The sequence below is a fragment of the Xiphophorus couchianus genome, chromosome 14 (genome assembly GCF_001444195.1).
Source record: "Xiphophorus couchianus chromosome 14, X_couchianus-1.0, whole genome shotgun sequence".
Lineage (NCBI taxonomy): Eukaryota > Metazoa > Chordata > Actinopteri > Cyprinodontiformes > Poeciliidae > Xiphophorus > Xiphophorus couchianus.
The window spans coordinates 2833748-2854270 of NC_040241.1; the positions used below are offsets into that span (position 1 = coordinate 2833748).

The window sequence follows — 20523 nt, forward strand, 5'->3', positions numbered from 1 at the left end:
CTAAGTCTTACTAAGAAGTATGTTAGCTTTGTGTATCTTTCTTGCAGACTAAGCCATGATGTCCTTATAAAAAACTTCCATAAATGACAGTGTCCTCATGTTTTACAAATAATAGGTTAAATGTCCCACCCCAAATTAATTTAATTTTCTTATACATTTTAAAAGCATAGAATGTCCCTTATTTTAATGCTTACATATTTTTTATGCATTCTCCTTGGACTGCTCCTTTATTTCATGATAAATCTGCCTAGAGTAGCTATTTACCTACATAAAAAGCTTAAAAAGTCTTTTCTCAGATGTCTAGTGTACAGGGGGTTTAGCTGGGTTTAAACTACCTTGCAACCTCTACAGCAGCCTAAGGGCAAGCAAATCCTTTCCTCCACTGTCTCGGATGTGCTAGCTGGAGGTATTCCCTCAACTGCCTCCATAAACCGTAACAACATAATCCAGACCGAGCGCTTCTGAGCAGAGGCTACACAATCTGCAAAGGAAAACACCCATGCAAAGGCTTGATGATTGAAAACATTGACTCATTTGTGCATCTGCTCTTCGCCTTCTGATTTCCATATTACCCAGTTAACACTCGTCAACATGGGTGCATGTGCCTGTGTGTTTAAAGAAGGAAAAATACGCAGACACACACACACCGAGCAGTCGGAGGGAGATTGCATGCAAGGGAGCTTGTATTCTTTCATTAAGTGGGTTATGCTGCAGCGACAAATTTAGAGTGCCCTGATTTCCTTGAGTCGCTTGTCCCCGTGATGCCACCGGGGGACTCTGATCACCCTGTCCACACAAAGATGGCCACAAAGGGCCGAGACCACGACCACATGCACATGTACACAGACGTACAAACACCAAACTGGCAGTAGGGACGGTTTAACGTTCACCACGCCGGCTAACCACTTCCTGTCAACACGCACACAAACACGACCGCGCCGATCCCGAAGCATGCAATCAACACGAGCAGGCGGTTTCCTGAGTGAAACACCAAGACAGCGGAGAGCACGCCCGGCTCTGCAGGGAATGAGTCTCAGTTTCGTCGAGGATTAAGTACAACCCGAGTCAAAAGTTTTGAAAGGGATTAGGATTAATCTGGGAGTGAGGACCCTGAGAGACAAACCTCCGATTGTGGAAGCGGACGCAAATGCCAAAGGCGAGTGACTCACTAAAAGCTCTGCCGCCACAGTGTGAACAGACACAGCAGTTCAGGCCTCCAGCAACTCGCACACTGTGTGATGATGTGTTAATGGCAAAGTAATGAAGCTTTAATTTGTTTAGATAAATTGCGGGTAAATGCGAAATGTGGTTTTCTAATGATTACTTCTTTTATAACTCAGGAACTCGTTTAAATCATGAAGTACTCTTAAAGACATCCACACATCCTGCCCCGATCTAAACAAATCCAACTAAGTCACCAACGTCTACCAGTCTGGAAACAATTACAAAGAAAGGTTTGTAAACCTCAATGAGAGCCGTCATTCACAAAGGGAGAAAACATGGAATAGTCTTCATCTTGGAGATTCACAGAAGTACTCAGAGTAATATCTAAACCACTGCAGGCCTCACTTGCATCATTAGGTTAGATAGAGAGGTACTAAGATAGAGACAGGCAACAATGGCCTGGAGAGTTCAATGGCCACAACCAATTAAAGGAGCAGTATTATGTAAAATTTACTTTTTGATCTTTATATTATGTTATTCCCTCATCAAAAACAAACCTGGAGTGTTCGCATGACGCTTTCATGCATGTTTTAGAAATCCTTTAATCTCCATGGCAACCATTCAGCTGTTCAAAGCGCCTGTTTGGGCCTAGCTCCACCTTCAAGGCACAGGTCTCCTCTGAACTGCAATTTCCAAGCTCCCGCCTCACAGTGCAGCCCTCCCCCACAATTCTCCACTTTGCTCCTTCAGACTAGCCAGCAGCAATTAGCAAACACCTGTGCGTCTGCTGAGCTAATTATAGGAGCTACTTCTCAGTCCAACACTGATAAAAACGTTGTTAGAGGGTTAATAGAGGAGCCATATTGTGAGGACTTCCTGAAGGCGGAGTTTAAGAAAGAGCAGAGGCCCAATATCAAGCCATTAAATTAGGAAGTCACATTTTTTCTAAGTCACCTTTTAGTAGCATTTTTATATCAACTGAACGCAACAACGTACTTGATTATGCTATAACATTGCACTATGTTCCTGGAAAACACATAATACCGTCTCTTTAAAAAACACAAAAATCCATTTAAATGGTAAATCAGCTCCAATTTCCTTAGTATTGGCGGATTGTGGATCGGCTGATAAGTGTGAAATCGATCTTATCCACCGATCTGACCTACCTACACAAAGGCCTTGTTGATCTGGCACTGGACTGACAGACAGACCTGCACAGCAGGTGACATCTACACATGCTCACGTTAACAATAATCACCCCACTATTGGCAACTTCTCAGACAAAAAAAGTTGGCATCGACCAAAACAGAAATTGGCTTATCAAAGATTGGTGACTGGCCAGAAAACTGCAATCAGTGTATCCTAATTTTATGCATCACAAAATTAGTTGAAAATCCACAAGGACAATACTAATCCATCCGTCAGTTTACATTTAATTAAAGTCAGGTAAAAAAATGCAATTGAAATAAAACAAAAACAATATCTTAAAAACCATTTCTATCTGAGCAAAGGTCTTTCGAAAAGGTCAGCGTTTTGTATTTACTCCTGTACAAAACCAGAATCAGAGGACATCTGTAGGGGGGCAAACACTTTTCCAGGCTGCTGTATGTGCGTGCAGATGTTTGAAGCTATTTTCAGCCGCGCGTCTCTCTCTGCCTTATTATCACCTTTTTCACCTCATCCTGCAATATGGGACAGTGTGATGCCACAGTTCACACTTCAGCTTTCTGTCATTGAATCACATCCTAAATAATAAAATGCTGTTTGTGTGACTCGTTCTGCGTCCATCTAATTATCTTTGTGTCTGGTCCCGCTCCCCGTATCCTCCTGTACCCGCCTTCCCCTCCCCTCGCTCCTCTCCAGCCAATCCCCGGGCCCGGCTGGATCGCCGACTTACGTCACCATAGCAACAGCTGACGTGTAAAGTAACTGCCCGAAAAAAAGAAAAAAAAGTTTTCTGTCCAAGCGTGTCTGTGAGCACACCCGCGACGTGCATCTGAGCGTCTGATGAAACCCTCCCCCATGTTCGGTACATCCATTTTTCGGACAGAAAAAAAAAAAAAAAAGAGAAAATCAATGACCTCATCGTCCCTCCACCTATTCAATTAAGACTCCGAGCCAGAGTTCCTCCCTCCCTGCTCTTTTTCACACTAATACTCAATCTGCTTCGAATAAATGCGCAGCCTATGGCATTGGCGGAGAGACTGGCTGAGGCGGCGATGAGGGGACACAAAGAGGCGGGGAAGGTGTGTGATGGACGATGACATCATTGTTTCAGGACAAAGTTGCAGCCACAGGAATCACGTGGCGCCGTCTCTCCGCTGCCCAGGTCTGGCTGGGTGTGACATGCGGGTGCTGCAGCTGTCGCCGCGTCGACCGGAACGCAGAGACAATGCTATAGGGAGAGGAAGACGGGGATTTCTAAAGTTTGGGTTTGGAAAAAGCAAAAAACAAAACAGCAAACAAAACCATTTCAAGTAAGTGAAACCAGTCATTTAGAGTGCTGGCAAAAAGTATTCACATCTACAGATGCTAATCTCTCAGTGTCTAGCAATTCGATTTGATTCCAAAACAATTCTCAATTCAGAAACAATTTTTCTATTCAAACAGTCTAGATATTGTGTTTAAATTGTTTAAAGACAAACAGAAAATTTCTTTAAAACATTTCTATAAGGTTTCATACTGTATCAAAATCGATCAGTTTATATTAAAACAAAAGTAGGTTTGTGCATAACATTCTGTAACTTAAATTACCAGCATTAGGTTAGCTTAGCTGCCTGGCTCCTTTGTAAGTGAAAAAATAAAATAAAATCAAAGAATCATTCAAAATCCATATGGAGGCCAAGTGGACTCGTGATGTGAAAAAGCAATAAACTCACAAATTGGAGCAACAAAGATGTACAACTTAAAAACGTGTTTTAAAATCCATTTTTGAAAATTTTGAATTAATGCAGAACTCCCAGGTCTAGGAATTGAATAGATTTTTTTCTGTACTCTTTCACATTGTCACGTTACTGCTGGGATGCACCGATAAGAAAGTTTGAGCCAATAACAATATTTACCAACAGGGTGGAAATTAAAACTGATTAATATGGCTCCAAATAATAAATATTTTAGTAATTGAATATTCTATTGAATATTTGGATGATTAATTGGATAGAAAATGGGCTATTTCTGCAGATTTTTCATCTAACCACTTAGGCCATGTTTTATAATATTAGAAATACATAAAAAGGTGAAAATAAACCAATAATTCAATTCCCATTTCACATAAGAAAATAAATATTTTATTGCCTAAAATAAAATAAAACTGATCATTTGTAGTAAAGGATGAATCTCTAGCTAAAAATGACTCAACATGAAAAGCTCAGCCATGTAGAGCTGATCTATTGACTATTTTTGAAACCAACCAATTAATAACTGGATAAAAATCAGTGCTTAACAGGAGGCTTTTTTTGTTTTTGTTTTTTTACAGTATTTTGAACCAGGTGAAACAAAAACTGTTCTACCCAGAATTGTAAATATTTTCCAGGTAGAACATATTTACAAAGTTAAATTTTTTCATCGTAATGCAAAATGAGTTTTTTTCTGTTTTTTTAGCAGTTTTATGTTGCTCTGACTGTTCTTTCAGCAAATGTCTGTTTTTAAATCTGTATAATCCAGTTAATAATTAATTGATTACTAAATAAGCTGGCAATTATTTCAGGACTTTACTCCAATCTGATGACTGAATAACCTAAATAACAGATTAAAAATAATAAACATCTTTGTTGTTGAACTTGTGTCTATATCTATATATTTATTTGATCATTTAGCTGCAAAATAAGGGTTTTTAAGTTGAAAATGTTGTTTAAAATGCTGATTAAAATGTGACTAATAACAAACTAGATAAAAAAAATATTTATTGAGACCCACCATAAACTGTTACACCTCCAATACTTTGGCAAAGGTTCTGTGGGGTTCTGGGAGAGCTAACTTTGGTTTATAATCATATAAAATCTGAGCATTTACTTTACTGTCAACATCATTGTCGGTTAATGTCCCAGCAGCTGACCAGATGATTTATTACCCAGAGATATAGATATAGACACAACGGGAGTGTCTGCTCATCTTCCTATCCAGCTGTGGGATCTACCACCTGTGCCTGTCTCCCCTCAACAACATGGCGGCCTGACAGGATGGTCATAACAACTCGTCACCATGGTAACGCCACTATAGGGACAGGCAGTGAGCAAAGGGAGGTGGCCCGCTGAGCATCAGCCCAACACAAAGGTGTCTCCCGGAGGTTGGGGGGCCAAGCAGGGGGTGACACTGGGGCAGAGAGGAGACTCAAAGACTCCTTCCTTTGTTTGGCTGCTCACTCCCTTCCTCTGTCATCTTACCTTACAACCCTCCCCCCAACCTTCAGTTAGGAACCTCTTATTCTTCTTCTCCTTTGTGGCCCCTCGTTCCCCATTCCCCACTATTTGCTTGGCTAGCATCTTACGCTGCATTCCTACTCCTTATTGCCCATCTTCCTCCATCTCTGCCTCCTTCCTTTGTTACTTTCCCATCTCCGAGGTATTGGGCTTATTTAGGACAGGGTGCAACAGAAATAACTGCGACCATTTCAATGCCCTGCGCTCCAGAATGCATGTGCTGCTGTGGAGTTTTCTATGAATGCATGAGTGTGCCCCCGCTCCGTTCTCTGTGGCGCCTCTCATGTGAGCATTTCACATCTGAAGAGCTTTATTTGTGTGGAACCTCTGTTATAGACATTGTTACCATGGCTACATGGCCCGGTGAGGACCGCTGACATAATGATAGACATGGTGGCTATGGCAACCCCCGGGATCAGCAGTGGGTAATATGATAATTCACAAACGAGGCATCTGACACTTTACAGCTGCATGAATATGGTGGATCTGCAGAAAGGCAGTCTGCCAATCGGTCGGCGGTAATCTACAATCCTCAGAGCGATTGACAAAGAATACGCTCCTGTAACTAAGGGTGACCAAATCTAACAATAGCCGTCCTCTGGATAAGCCTGAACAAGAGGATACAATACCTATCCTGCTGCCTCTCTGCAGCAGGGCACCGTGTAGCTCACAGCACGAGTCGCCACCGAATTCAACTGGAACAATCGATATCATAATGAATCTATAATTCCCAGCAGCCGCTCCCCATTGATTGTGGCAGGCAACCCCATTCCAAAAGTCCAACCTTCTCCCTGCCCTCCCACCCCCTTTCCACCGCCACCACAAACACCTCCAGAGAGCATGTGAGCGACCACATCATGAGTTGATTCAGCTTTCACATCCCCCCTCCATCCACAACAAGGCCCGCGATGCGGAGCAGCGACGGAACGAAGCGGGGCTGTTTTACAAGCAGCGTCCCCCTCCATAAATCACCTCCGTCCAAGGTCTGCTTTAATTCAATCCAGTGCAATCTAATTTTATTGGTATGTGCTGTAGCTTCTCGCAATGTCATCCGTCACAGAAAACCCATCCCATAAAAGCTTGGGGGCCTTGACCTCCTGAAGCAGTGGAACGTCCATGCGAAGCCTCTTGGAAATGTCACCAGCTCTCCGGTTGTTGCGAGATCATACGTTCTGAAAAATGATAGACATCTGGAGGAATCTGGGATGAGCTCTGTGGCCTATAAGTCTGGTACTGACTGGAAGATGGTACTACATGAATACTTCTTCAGATCACCTGAAGACAACACGTTGTAATACAGAAATAATGCCTGGTTGTAAGTTTTGGCCCTAGAGGCCAAAAAAAAAGTCAATATTAGGGATGCGGCATTCAGTAATGGAAATGTTCCGATTTTCCCCTGGTGACTGGCAGGGTAAATACTATAAAATCCATTTGGTGTCTTGTATATGCGCAGCATTACCTCAAAAATAAAAACTCACACTATCTTCAGTTTGAAAAAAAAACAAAGCTTTTGTGTATCTTGTTCTGGGTTTTCAAAACATCTGAGATGTTAGGAATTTATCCTCTGATGGATAAATACAGATGAACTTCTTTTCTCCTCTCCTCAACTCTTGAACACTGTCTCTATCATGGATCTTGCCAAACATCTTCCTTTTATTTTATGAGCAAAGTTTGTTCCTTTTAATTATTTGAACGAGTAAATAAGAAAAATATGAATCAGCCCTTATCAGACCTAAAAATAAAATCAAAAAATAATATGTGGTGCATTTCTAGTCCACTTTTCTAGCCCCGGGTTTAAAGTACCTGACCCACCTGAGGTGCTGGGTCAAACTCATAATCCAATCCTTTTGTGCCCATTGAATATGGGCTGGATCAGTTCATATTTCACCCAGAATACCGTAAGTGGTTAGCAAAATAACCATTTGTTTTCTTATCCAACAGTTTTTTGGAGTGTAAGAGCCTGAGTCAAGTCTTTCATGTTGTTCTTAAGGCTACACCAATTGCAGCTTTCTGACTGATCACATATTACCAATCTTTAACAAGCCTAACCTGCCAATTCCGATTTTTGCCAATGCTGATTTTTTTGTCTGAAATGTTGTTAAATACAGTAAGAAGCATAGTATGGTAAATATAGTCACCGTGGAGTGACTATTGTTTACTGCAAATGTGAAGACATGACCTGGTGGGCAGGTCTGCAGAGTGACAGAGTGGTTGATTTTGCAGAGGAAGACAAATGTGATGACATGTTCGCATACACCTCACCCCTGGGTACACCCGCAGTAGTAGCACAAAACACAGACAGTGGTGATGTAGAAACTAAAGCCATTCATCACTTCTAAGGTAAGGCTGCTTTTAAAATACAGTTGGGAAGCTATGACGATGTGTACATCTTTGTTTGTATGAACATCAAAGGAACAGTAAGTACAGTGGGCTCCTGATTATTAACAGTCTGGGCTCCAGAGGGTAATCAGAAACTGAAATAGAATAAGCTTCAATTGCGGTTTGAATCTGAAATTGATTAAATTGAATAAATGATTTTAAAAACTGATTCCAAATTAGTGTAATTTGAAATCCAATGAACAAGTTGAAAAAAACCGAACCTGAATTTGATATTTCTTTCATTTGGGTCCTCCAGAAAAGTCACAGAGTAATTGAGTGGTAGTTGGCCTTTGAACTACGGGGTGGACCAATTGCAGTTTTCTGGCTGATCACCAATCTTTAAAAAATTTGATCTGCTGATTCAGATTATTATTATTTTTTGTTAAGATCGATTTTACATGCACGTATTGCAACGATCTCCCAAAATGAAGGAAATCAGGACTGATTCATCAGGAGACTCCTAATTTGAACTGTTAAAACAGGCAGTTATAAGCATTTTTAGATTTGGTCTCCCACAAATATTTGTAGGTGACTGGTGACTGTCTCTGTAAATAACTAACTGAAATAATAAAAATATGGTATTTTTTGGCTGCTTTAGTTAAATATAAAGGGTAGTTGATCATGTTAAGAGTATTTGTGTAAATATCGTGATATTGTGGTCTTTTTACTACTGGTTATCTCACTGTGAAAATCCCACAAAGGCCAATGCAGAGTCAATTAGTGCTGCTGAATAGGAGCCAGTCGGCCCACAGTCAGGTTCTGAAGTCTTCAATAAAACTGGATCCCCAAAGTTTTGTGGTCTTGCGGCACTTTTTCCATCAACTCGAGATGACTTGCAAAAATGGAAATTAGACCAAGTCTGATCTGCATCTCCGACCGTGAGCACACGGCATTGAAGTAAGCTCTGCCTCGAGGTTACGGCATTAAGTTGACAGCTGCGAACCTTGAGCGAGGCCACGCATCTGCGCCGCATTGTTTTAATGACCGGACTTCAAAGACATTGACGACTTTTTGCTGCTATGGGATGGCTCGGTCATTAGTTGGCAGCGGTTTTCCGCCCGCGGGCACGAGGTGGAAGACAGCGAGCGCGGCGGTGCTCCGGTCGGACGTTGACCCTGATGTTGCTACAGTTAAAGAAGAGGGGTGGGGAAGACGGATGGAGCGAGTCTGATCTGCCTCAGAGGCCCCTGTCCCTGCTGAGGAGCACTAACTGCGAGAGTGACATCAGCGTCGGCAACATTCCTGGAGAAGGAGGGGGCGAGGAGGAGGAGGAGTAGGGGAAGGAGGAAGAGTACATCTCAGAAAGTTTCCAAATTACGGGGCGAACACCCGCCCAAACGAAGAAACACACACGCTGCGTGTTAGCCAGCACTTTCATTTAGAGTGTGTTTGGCAGTACATGGGCTCCTCTTGCTCATCATGTGCTCCCAGTTTTAATTCATGTGCTTCTCCTCCTGTCCCCTCCCCCAACCTACTCCCCCCACCCACACACCCTCTTCTTTCTCTCTCCGCCGACCAGAGGAATGCACATCTGGAACTTATTAGAGTCAGAGAGAGAGAGGAAGGGGGAGATGGAAAGAGAAGCAGTAATAGTTTTGATGGTGGTGGGAAGGGGAGGGGGGTAAAAAAGTCCAGGAGGGGACAGGGGGGGGAAAGAATGTACTTTGGTAAGCAGAAAACAGGGATCATGTTGGGAAAGAGCTGAAGAAAGTTTAAGAGCGATTAAAGGTGATTAACCACAGCGAGGACGATACGAAGGAGGGGAGGCGGTGGGCAGTTCAGCAAGACCCTCCAACAACAGTTCAACCCCGGCCTGAGTGTTCCCCCCCGACCACATTCTGTCCCCGCCGAGGGGGCAGTCAGGCCTGAGTAATGGACCCTTTCTCCGTCCAGTCCTCCTCTCTCCCCTGGGTTGCTTGTCTTTTCATCCACCACATCCTACACCCCCTCCTCTCAGCACTGCAATTTCTAAAACAAACAGAATAAAGTCTAATCACTCTCGATCGGGCTGCACCCACCTGTCCAACATGATGCCCCCTCCCCCATTAAAACAAACAACTGAAGACGACCCAGACATCCAGTCGTTTGAGTTAAACCCTTCCCTTTCTACTTCGGGGCAGGCTTTTTTTTTTATTCCCCTTTCTTTTTATAACTCAAATTGCTGCCACCCCCCTCCCCGCACACACACAATCACATTACAGGAGGCTTTTAAAAACTGGTGAAACATTCACTTAACAGCTGAGGATGCACACTTCTGATTGAATTTATCTGCAAGCACCAGTCAGATAATGAAACATCTGCCTCTGTGCCTTTCCCTCTCCTTAGCAACACTTCCCAGAAGTATTATGGGACGCCGAAGCATCGCTTTGAAGCAAACGCATCGACAACAACAAGGCCGAAGCTTCCCGAACTCGCTGATGAACTTGCAGGGATTCCTCTCGCTCGAAACAAGGACCAAATATCTGTGTTCAAGCTCACCGATCTGGTGAGGGGGTTCACCATGACGACATGAGGTGGTTTGTTAGCCTCAAAGAGCGTAGCGTCGCGTTTTTAAAAAGCTACACATAGACATAAGAACCGGTGATCCACCTGGAGAATCAAGACAAGTTTGACTTTCTGGAGGTCAGTCTGCTTGTTTCCACGCCTTTTGAAGAATCAAGTTTCGTCTTAAGAAAACATTCGCCAATTCCTCCAAAGTAGAAACCCACACACATTTCACTCTCCAGAAACTATTGGTCAACATTCAGAACTTGTGTCTGTCATAAGATTTAGAGTTTTCAGTTCAACTCTGTTTCTTTATATATATTCACGACAAATACCATTTCAAGGCAATTCATGAGAAAAATTTATAATCAGAATCAGAAATATATAATAAAGTCACGAGAGAGTTTTCAGCTAAGGAGAGGGAAAGGCACTATTGGCCCCATGTGAAAGGGCCAATAGTCTATATTCAATATTTTTGCTGTTATGGCTGATAACTACGGATGCAGTGATCAGGTTTCTTGCTGCCGATTCTGATACCGATCATCCATGAGGCCAATCACCGATCTTTGCCGATCGCCTCCAATGGCTGTCAATTTTTCGGTTCAGGTATGTTACCTGGCAAAATGGCAAAATTTTATGGCAATAAAATCACCAAATTTAGACGTAGTAGACATTTTCTTATTTTTAAGTTACATGCTGCAGCTTTAAGCAGCTGTTCGGTGTGAGAGTTGACTGTCTGGTGGAGGATGAGCGGCGATCTGTCTGTGAAATATCACTACCAGTCCAAGAGCGAGAGCAGAACCAGCATCTTACACTGCTAGCTTGAAGACTTGAATTATTTTTCGGATTATTTGTTTAGATTTCTGACTTTGATGCTAATCCAGGTGAGTGTTGGTAGTTGTGCACTGCTTTACCTGCTATGCGGCCGCTCCGGATGTCCATTTTTTCCTGCATTGAGCCTCGATAAACTCTGTGAAGTGCCTGTTTTTTAAATGCGATATTAGATTCGTTGTGTTGGTGCATTTTGACGTGCATCCCCTCCGAGATAATGTTCCGCCACAACACGCAAACGTCCCCATTCACTCTCAGAGCGTTACACATGACAGGATTTGCTGCCGCGCTTGCGCAGTGTGAAGGAAAGAGGAGATGAGCAGCACACGAAGGCTGGGAAGTGAGAAAAATGTGATCGGTTTTGGTGATCGGCAACAAGAGTGTATGTAAGTGTATGATCTTCGATCACCGATCATACACTTTTTCACGAAAATCGGCCGATTATGATTGGTGGCCAATCGATCGGCACACCTCTACGGATAACTGATATTTACCACTATCAGAGTTTCATCCAGTGCATTACCAGTCTGGTAATGCAGACTGGGTAATGACCGTGGGAAATGAGCAGTCTGGTAATGCACTGCCCACCCACCAGGCTAACCATTGCTTCTTTATTTTAAATATGGTTTGTTATACACCAATAAAAGTAAAGATGGATTAAGCTAGGTTTATAGTGGATGCATTGAACACACTCCTCACATGCTATAATTTCCAAATTATGATGCCTTCTCATGCACCTCCGAATTTTTGTAACTTAAAAATTTTTAACACAAAAACACAGTGGCTCACTGATGGACTACACTTCTAAGCTCTACCACTGGGCTTAGAAGGTGCCATACTTCTACTTCATTTTAAAAAGCCTTACTCATACTGAAATGAGCTAACTTTTATTCATCTTTCAATGCCAGCTTCCACACAGAAGTGTCATACCAGTCCCTGGTAGGTCTTCGCACAGCAATGTTCCCCAAAGAAATAATCAGATTTTTCAATTTCCTACCATCTGATCATCGCTCAGGGACAATCTCTAATATAAATCAGGAAAAAACAAAGAGTTCAATTACAGCTAAATGCAAATGTCAAATCAGCTGATTAGAAACTGATGCGTCACAATGCACTAGATTGTTTATGAGGTTTCTGTCATTTTCTTTTTCATTGGAGCCATCGCTGCCCCTGGTGGACTCATTAACGTTGCGCAATAGAACCATTAAATCTGATCAACCAACCAACCGGAGTAACGCAGTACTGTCAGCAGCAGATCATTCCGGGGTCCGCTCCAGAACACACAGGGTGCCAAATGGCCCACCTGTATGGAGCAGGCCTCTGTCCGAGTCAGCACTTCAGGTGCACCGCTGCCCCGAGGCCAGCCCTGGGGCCCTGAGGCTCATCAGTAAGTTAAGGCAGAGAGTTTGCAAAGATTGATTATGCAGTAACATTTAACAGCTGTGTTAATGGCGGCACTTGCTTGAGAGTTGCCACCGAGGGTGGCTTCGAGATGCAAGGACGGGATACCGAGTCGTCTCTCCTGGAACAGAGACACGCTGGAAGTAGGCATGGCTGTAGCTCTGCTACTGACTTTAAACAAAGCATTCTGAAGCTTTAATTAGCGCCTCTGCTAATAACCACCCAATCATTGGGGGACAATTACGTACGTGCAAATTATAGGCCAGGTTATAGTGTTTTACTGGTCTAATGAAGATGAACGCTTGGAGGAAAAGATGCTCCTGAACTAAAAACACAGGGACATGTGTGTGTGGGACTTCACAGACGGAACAAAATCAGCCTGCCGATAATCTGGTCTGGAGGAAAGCCGGCGTGGGTAAATACCTCTGTATGTGACAGGAGTAATAACCAGATTATGGAGTCGTGGCGTCGCATTGAGACAAAGACAAAAGGATACACATGTACGGAGGCTGAGCCATCGGCAGACAAAGTGAGGGAGCGGCTGCCAGAGTGTCACACGTAACGCCACCAACAACCTTATTTTGTCGATGAAAACCAACTCCATTCCTCAAAGCTGCTTCTCATGTGAGTCTTTATCCAGAACCACGGCGGCCGTCTGGGTGCAGAGCAGAGCCAAGCAGATAGAGCCTGGCAGACACGGTGACATCATCTCTTTCTATACCTTGCTTTCCCTGAACACGCCCCCCACTCCCCCCACCCAGTGCCCCCACTCCCTCCACCCTACCTATGATGGCGGGCCGGTCGGCGTGCACGCTCCCGGCTGCCTGGGGTATACACAATGAGGCCGAATTAAAAATAATAATAAAAGGCAAAAATATGCAGATGTGGCTCAATCAAACAGGTAGCTCGGGGGAAATGACAAGCATCCTCTCCTCTTCTCTCAGCCTCCTGTCTCCTAGCAACTGGGCTCCAGCTGTGATTGTCATAAGCCAATAAATAGCCTACCTGGCGCCCCATTGTGTGCAGAAGGTACAAGAGGCAGGGTAGGGGAGGGTGAGCGAGGCAGATATACTGGTGCACACAGGCAGCCCCTTTGTGCACAGATTGAAATGAAGGCCCACAGGTAGGAGCCCGCGAGGGCGGGGGAGGGGGAGGGGGGGGGGTGATGTGGGAGGGGGCAGATTGGTTAGCAGGGGCCTCTCTCTGTCTCTGGTCAATCACTGTCATTCCCGTCACGTCCTCACCGCCTCACTACATCACTTGCCCGTTTGGGGAAACGGACGCCTTCGCTCACGTGCACAGAGGTCATTTAGGCCGGTGCCGCGCGCCGACATATAAGTCCCGTTTAGCGCACACGCACGCAGCCACGTCGACCGCAAATTGAGACACCCCGCGAGACACAAGAACGAAGTTTAACATCCTTGCTCAGGGTGGCCAAGCGCGTGCGCGCGCAGAGTCACGCGCCGAAGGTGATCCATCGCTGCGACGCCTACATGGGAATGCTGTGAAATCATACAAAATGCCCCCCCTCCCCACCTCCAACATCCCTTTATCCTCCAAACCGACCCTCCACTCCCTTCCAGGACGAACAGGTCAGTCGAGCCTTCAGAATGTTACAGTAAATTATGAAACTGGTACATCACGTTATCACCACAACCACAGAGAGTAATTGTAAATACAGCCTTACCGGTGTGGAGACTGAACGCCAAACTCAGGAGCAGCAGCCTCTGCATGGTTCAGCCGACCAATAAGTCCGTTATTGGCTCAGACCTCCGTGCGGACAGCATCAAAAAGCGGGAGTTTTCGGACTTCTAACAGTGACTCCGGAGCCAACTACAGCCTCCAGCGGCGCTCCTCCACATCCGTCCCCTCCAGACTCGACTCGGACCGGTTTGCGTTTACACCATCGTTCGCCCCTGTTTTTGCTCCTCTTTCTTTCCTTGTTTCTTTTCACCTCTCTCCTCTGCTCTCCAGCGACGGTCCGTTTTCTACTTCGCTCCGGCGCGACAAGCGTGCGGCAGTGACTTCTCTTCTCAAGCTTCCGTTCCTGACTTTCAAAATAAAACTCAAATGAAAGCAGTTGGTTTTAGGTGTTATTTTCGACAGCGCGCACATTTTGAGAATAAAAGGCCCAGAATAAAATAGTAATACATAATAAAAAAAAATTTAAAAAAACTCTGACTTCACTAAACTCAAGGATGAACACTGTTCATCTGGATATTCCTGGTTTACACATGATCATAACAAAAAATCAGTTGTTCCGAAAATGTTGATTCTACCTGAAGGAAGAATGTCTGACGCAATGTTAGTGAGACTTTCTCAAAAGGAAACCAGCTTTTCAAAGTATTGTTTTTCCTTGTGTATTCATCGAAAGTGGAATGAAAAGTGGAAGGAAAATCTGTGGTAAAAAAAAGTGTACAAGTAACAGGGATACGATAATAAAGCAAATTCTAGTAATATAACAGGATGTTTCAGAGTGTTTTATGCTAATTATGTTTTTTATTTTTATTTTTAATTACAATAAATTGACAAGGAAACATTTCAGTGTTAAAAATGGATATTTTTATTGGGATTATTTAATATTCTACATTCATCAGAAACTTAGTTTTTGGTTTTTGTTAGCTGTAACAATAACAGGGGGGGGGGGGAAACATAACTAAATTAAATTATACATACAATTTGACCATATGAGTTTGTCTTTTAAGTTGAATTCTTGAGATATATTGTATTTTAATAATAGTATAGTATAATAAGATGTACAAATACACATCCATCCCTTGACCCTAGTGGGGTCAGAAGGTGCTGGTGTCTATCTCCAATGAGCGTTTCGGGTGAGAGGCGGGGTTCACCCTGGACAGGCCGCCGGTCTGTCTCAGGGCAACACAGAGACAGACAGGACAAACAACCATGCACACACACACACACACTCACACCTAGGGAGAATTTAGAGAGAGAGACCAATTAACCTGACAGTCATGTTTTTGGACTGTGGGAAGATGCTGGAGTACCCGGAGAGAACCCAGCATGCACACGGAGAACATGCAAACTCAATGCAGAAAGACCCCGGGCCGGGAATCAAACCCAGGACCTTCTTGCTGAAAGGCAACAGCTCTACAAACTGCGCCACTGTGCAGCCCACAAGCACACATTTAATACAAAAATATAAATAAAAAAGTATAATAAAAGAGTATATAAGTATATTAAGTATATGTTAATTTTTTTTTTTCAAATGTAAACTGAATTACCAGACCTTATTTTGTGGGATTATTTAAATTCAACAGCCTGGCTATTATTCTTTTTCTCGTCAATCAAAAATAAAACATAAATATTGAAATGTTTTCATTTTTATTTTTATTTCATTTATTAAGATGAGTGAAATAAAGTTCCCTAAACGTGACCACGGTCTGCTTCCTGTGTCGTATTCGTTTTGTCTGACTTGACGTCATATTCTCACTAGCGGCGCATTCCTTTTTCTCCCACACACTCTAGCCCCCCCCTCCTCCGCCTCCCCCCTTGACTTCTTAAAATAACGTGGGTACACTTAAAAATGTTAACTAATAAGTAATGGATGCGTTCATAAACTATGTGTGTGCTTTGACATCACACTATTCAGTGTCCAGTGTAACCTTTGGCCATGACATCATCGTGGATTAAGATTAACCGGATTAAAATATGTAGAAATTCTCTGTCGTATGTGAACTGAAGTGAGAGTTCAACGCCGGTAGCAGGCATAGAAACAAACAAACAAACAAACAAAAATGCACCTGTCTCATTCAAATTGATGTTGACTATTTAGCACGGTGACGTCAATGTGATGAAACGGCGCGAGCACATGACGGATGGACAGGCCTTGTCCTCATTCCTGTCATATAATGTAGGCTGTCCTGATGGAGTCCCCTGAAAGAGGAGCCGTCTCCGCGATGAGACGCTCTCTGTCGGACGCTGGTGCTGGAGCGCCCTCTAGCGTCGCTGCTGCCATCCGAAGAAATGTCAGATCTGCTCCTGGAACGGCCGCATCCACAGCCTGTGTAAACCCACGGTCACAGGAAGAGCTTTGGCAGCAAACCTGTCTTAAAACGTGAGCCCTTCAATTAAAGGGAACTACTACTTCCGTCCACCTTTCAAGCCTTTAAGGGATGGAGTAAAAACATAAAAATAATTTAAATATACTTCTTGTGAAATGACTACATTTTATTTGGAAAATATTATTTCTTACAGCAGGATGTGTTTTTTTTTTTTAGTAGATCACAAAATGATGCCGTCTTAAAATCAACAGACAGACATAAATTCCATACACACTATCAGAAAGATTGCGTGTATGTGTGTGAATGACACACACACACACACAAGTCTTTTTTTTCAGAGACAAGAAGAAATAGACTGAACCAGTTCATTGCAGGAAAAAAAAATAAGTATGAGTCTCATGTGTTCATTTATAGCCAGGCATTATTACGTGTGTCACTTTCACTGCAGACCAAATACCATGAAAAGCATCACTACAAGGTGTAATTTTTTTTTACATAGAATAGATGTGATAGAAAAACAATCGCAGAACCTGCCATGTTGGCATGCAGAGTGACCCATCTCTGCCGGGACTCGAACCCGGAGCCTCTGGATTAGAAGTCCAGCGCGCTATTCCATTGCGCCACAGAGACTGCGCCAGCCAATCACGCATCCAACACGAGTTAGATTCATAGCATCCTCGCCGATCTCTGCATCCCCGCAGCATCAGGACCATTTTTAGCCGACATATTGGCACTGCTCAGGTTGACCACCAGGGGGAGCTGCCGCCCTATTTGTCAGCTAGTCAATGTGCAAAGGGAAGTTAAGCGTTTGAGTCAAGAAGGTAAAATTCTAAATATATTTAACACGAGCAAAGCTTTTGTTTTGTACGTCTCTTAACAGGAAGCTTTGTATCAAAGTAGTTTGAAAACCTCACACTGTCACAATGGGGATTTCGGTGCATTGTATTTATCTGAGGGAATTTCGGGGGTTTCCAGGCCAAAAATCCTGGGAGAAACATGTAAACGGAAGCTCTATGAAGCACAGCAAAGACTGGTGAGAAATTTTCATCAGAGGAGTTATGAAAAGGCCAAATATTTTGCAAACAAGTACGATTTTTTTAGGTGCATTTTATTTCCGACTTGTCACACAGAAAGGAGGCGCTGATTTCTCCAGCATTGCATCAGAACCACCTTCCTTACCTCTCATATTATTTCGGTGGATAGTCTGATGTACAGTTGCTGATCTATGTCTGGACTGGAGGTACAGCAGAGTTATAAAGTCCTGGCAGTGTAGACTGTGGGTGTTAATTTTGGGCTTTTAATGAGATGCTTATACAACATGAAACTTTAAAAAAGGGAGTAAATCCCATCTCATTATTGGGGGAGGAGGGAGTGAGAATAAAACAACTTGTGCACCTTCCAAGAAAACAATATGTAGTGCAAACTACCAACTATTACACCAATACTGACGCATGAAGATGACAGCATCATAGTTGGGAAATGCCTACATTAATCCGAATTGAAGGTTAGTTCTTTTGAAAGACTAGATTAGAACATTTAAGCCGACGCTCCAAGCATACTGCTACGTTTAAAACTCAAGCAGCTTTAGGTTTTGGTCTTGGCTTTGATCTTGCTTTTCTAGAAATGTGCTTCTGTCGTTCTAAAACGCACTACAGTCAAACCACAGATGATCAAAGGCTGCTGCACTCAAAACATCACCAGTGCAAACTCGACGAGCTGAAGCTGTTCTGTTGTGCAGACTGAGCACCAACGTCATAGAAAGTTTCTCGTAACTAATTCAAGACGCTTGTCAGCGTCTGACATTTTCCCCAAGTCAAAGTGGATTTTTGCCCTCCTTTTAATTTTGCACTGTTCTAATTCAGTGTTCTGACAAAAATAAGGAACAATTCCAAAGTAAGTTGTCCTTCTGTGGAAATATGCTACTTTTAGTCATGTCATTTCTCTCAGAAATTATGCTCTTTTCCTACTGGAAAGTCCCTTGAACATCAGAATACGCTGACATTTCGTATACTTCCTTTATTTTAAACCATTCAGGAGTTTCTGACATGATCCACTTTTATTGTCTAATACTTTCCCTTGAGAAGAACAGAAACGGCTCAGGGGCCAGTTTTACCTTCGGCTGAGACCAACACTCAAACACCGAAGACCTGATCCACCTTCACATTGTCCCCTTCAGACCAAAGAGTTAATGTGCTTATAGTGCAACTTGCAGAAGTGAGATTGCTCAATAGTTTCAGTGGAATTTAATGGTTGGAATGTTTTTGGGTTTTTTTCTTGATAATTTTCAGCTAAAGCAGAAGACAGTGATGGGCCGGTTCAGAAAACCTCCAGCTGTGAACCTCAAGGTTCTGACGATTAGCTGACATGTTTAGTCTCTGCCAATTCTCTAACATTTACACACATAAACAACATTATTGGTAACCTTCAGTTGATGACCAAAGGCCCATGATGGTCACTGAAAAAACTTGAAACTGACAAAAAATGATAGTAATAATAAAAATATTTCTCCAGACCTGTTCATTTAAAAATAAAATGAAATTGTAGAAATACAATTCAGAAACTGTCTAATTTTCATTAATTTTCTGTACTTTTTTTGTTTCAAGTCATTTTAATGCTCCCGATTAACAAAGGGGAACCAACAACAACGTGTGTGTTTGCTTTCTTCATGTTTGTAACTCAAGTCTATTCAACTGTGGTCAATTCTTCTTTTAAAACATAATTAGCAAAAGAGTTACCAGTAAAAATTATTTAGAAAATGAGACACCAGAAATTAACCAAACTAAATACAGCCTCATACAAATCACACCTATTTTGCGTTTTTCTTAAAAGGTTATTTTATTCACATTTTTTTGAAGGACAAAAAAAAAAAAAAAAAGTACATTCTTGCCAAGATGTGGAAGCATACTTTGAAAGTTGGTGTGTAACATGGTATGATACAGCTAGCAGCTACTTAATTAGCATAGCTAAAAAGAAAGAAGCACAAAAAAAAAAAACATAACTGTAAACTAAAGTTATCTCACTGACATTAAACATTTGACTACATTGTTGGGGGCGGGTGGGGATAGAGGGTGGAGGAATAGGGAAGGTTGTTGCTGCTACCAATGCATATTCACAACGTAACTAATGGGAGCCATGTTTCTTCAAAAGCACTTCAAAAAGCAAATACAATCATTCCTCTGTTGAGATCAGCTTGATCATAAAAAGAAGATATAAAAATACATATAAGGCTTTACTTTAAAACAAATACACCCACAGTTTTTTGTGTGTGTGAGTGTATGTGTGCGTTTGCAAGTATACAGATTCCAGTTGTAAAAGAGACCCAACTGAGTTTTAAGGCATTTACAAACAGCTCCACTGATCAATCACACAAAGCATGTCATCCAAATCCACACTGAATGTCTCCAAACTGGAAAGCTGCCAGAACAGAAACACAAGGGAAGTAACAGTTTCAGACGTTGGGGGAGGGGAAAGAGGGTTGGTCCATGATGGAAATCTTTGGAAGACTTAAAGCTAGTAAAAAAAAAAAAAGTTCACTTAGCATCTTCAATATAATAATAATATATATATATATATATATATATATATATACAGCACAGACCAAAAGTTTGGACACACCTTCTAATTCAATGGGTTTTCTTTATTTTCATGACTATTTATAAGGCAATAAATCCCACTTATTAACCTGACAGGGCAGGTTGACCTATGAAGTGAAAACCATTTCAGGTGACGACCTCTTGAAGCTCATCAAGAAAATGCAGAGTGTGTGCAAAGCTACTTTGTTGTTACTTTGAAGAAACTAGAATATAAGGGCTATTTTCAGT

At 42.6% G+C, this 20523-nt stretch overlaps 1 protein-coding gene and 1 non-coding gene across 4 annotated transcripts in view; both read right to left on the reverse strand.

Moving 5' to 3' along the window:
- kirrel1a (kirre like nephrin family adhesion molecule 1a) overlaps positions 1 to 14700 on the reverse strand; it is a 45558-nt gene extending 30858 nt beyond the window's left edge. For all 3 annotated transcript variants that reach the window (XM_028038824.1, XM_028038825.1, XM_028038823.1), the window contains exon 1: positions 14365 to 14700. In XM_028038824.1, the coding sequence (XP_027894625.1) occupies positions 14365 to 14410 (46 nt within the window). In that variant the 5' untranslated portion in view covers positions 14411 to 14700. The remainder of the gene's footprint in view (positions 1 to 14364) is intronic.
- A 2558-nt stretch (positions 14701 to 17258) lies between these two features.
- Positions 17259 to 17332, reverse strand: trnar-ucu (transfer RNA arginine (anticodon UCU)). Its single transcript has one exon. It is a non-coding gene; the product is annotated as a tRNA-Arg (tRNA).
- Between the last annotated feature and the right edge of the window lie 3191 nt (positions 17333 to 20523).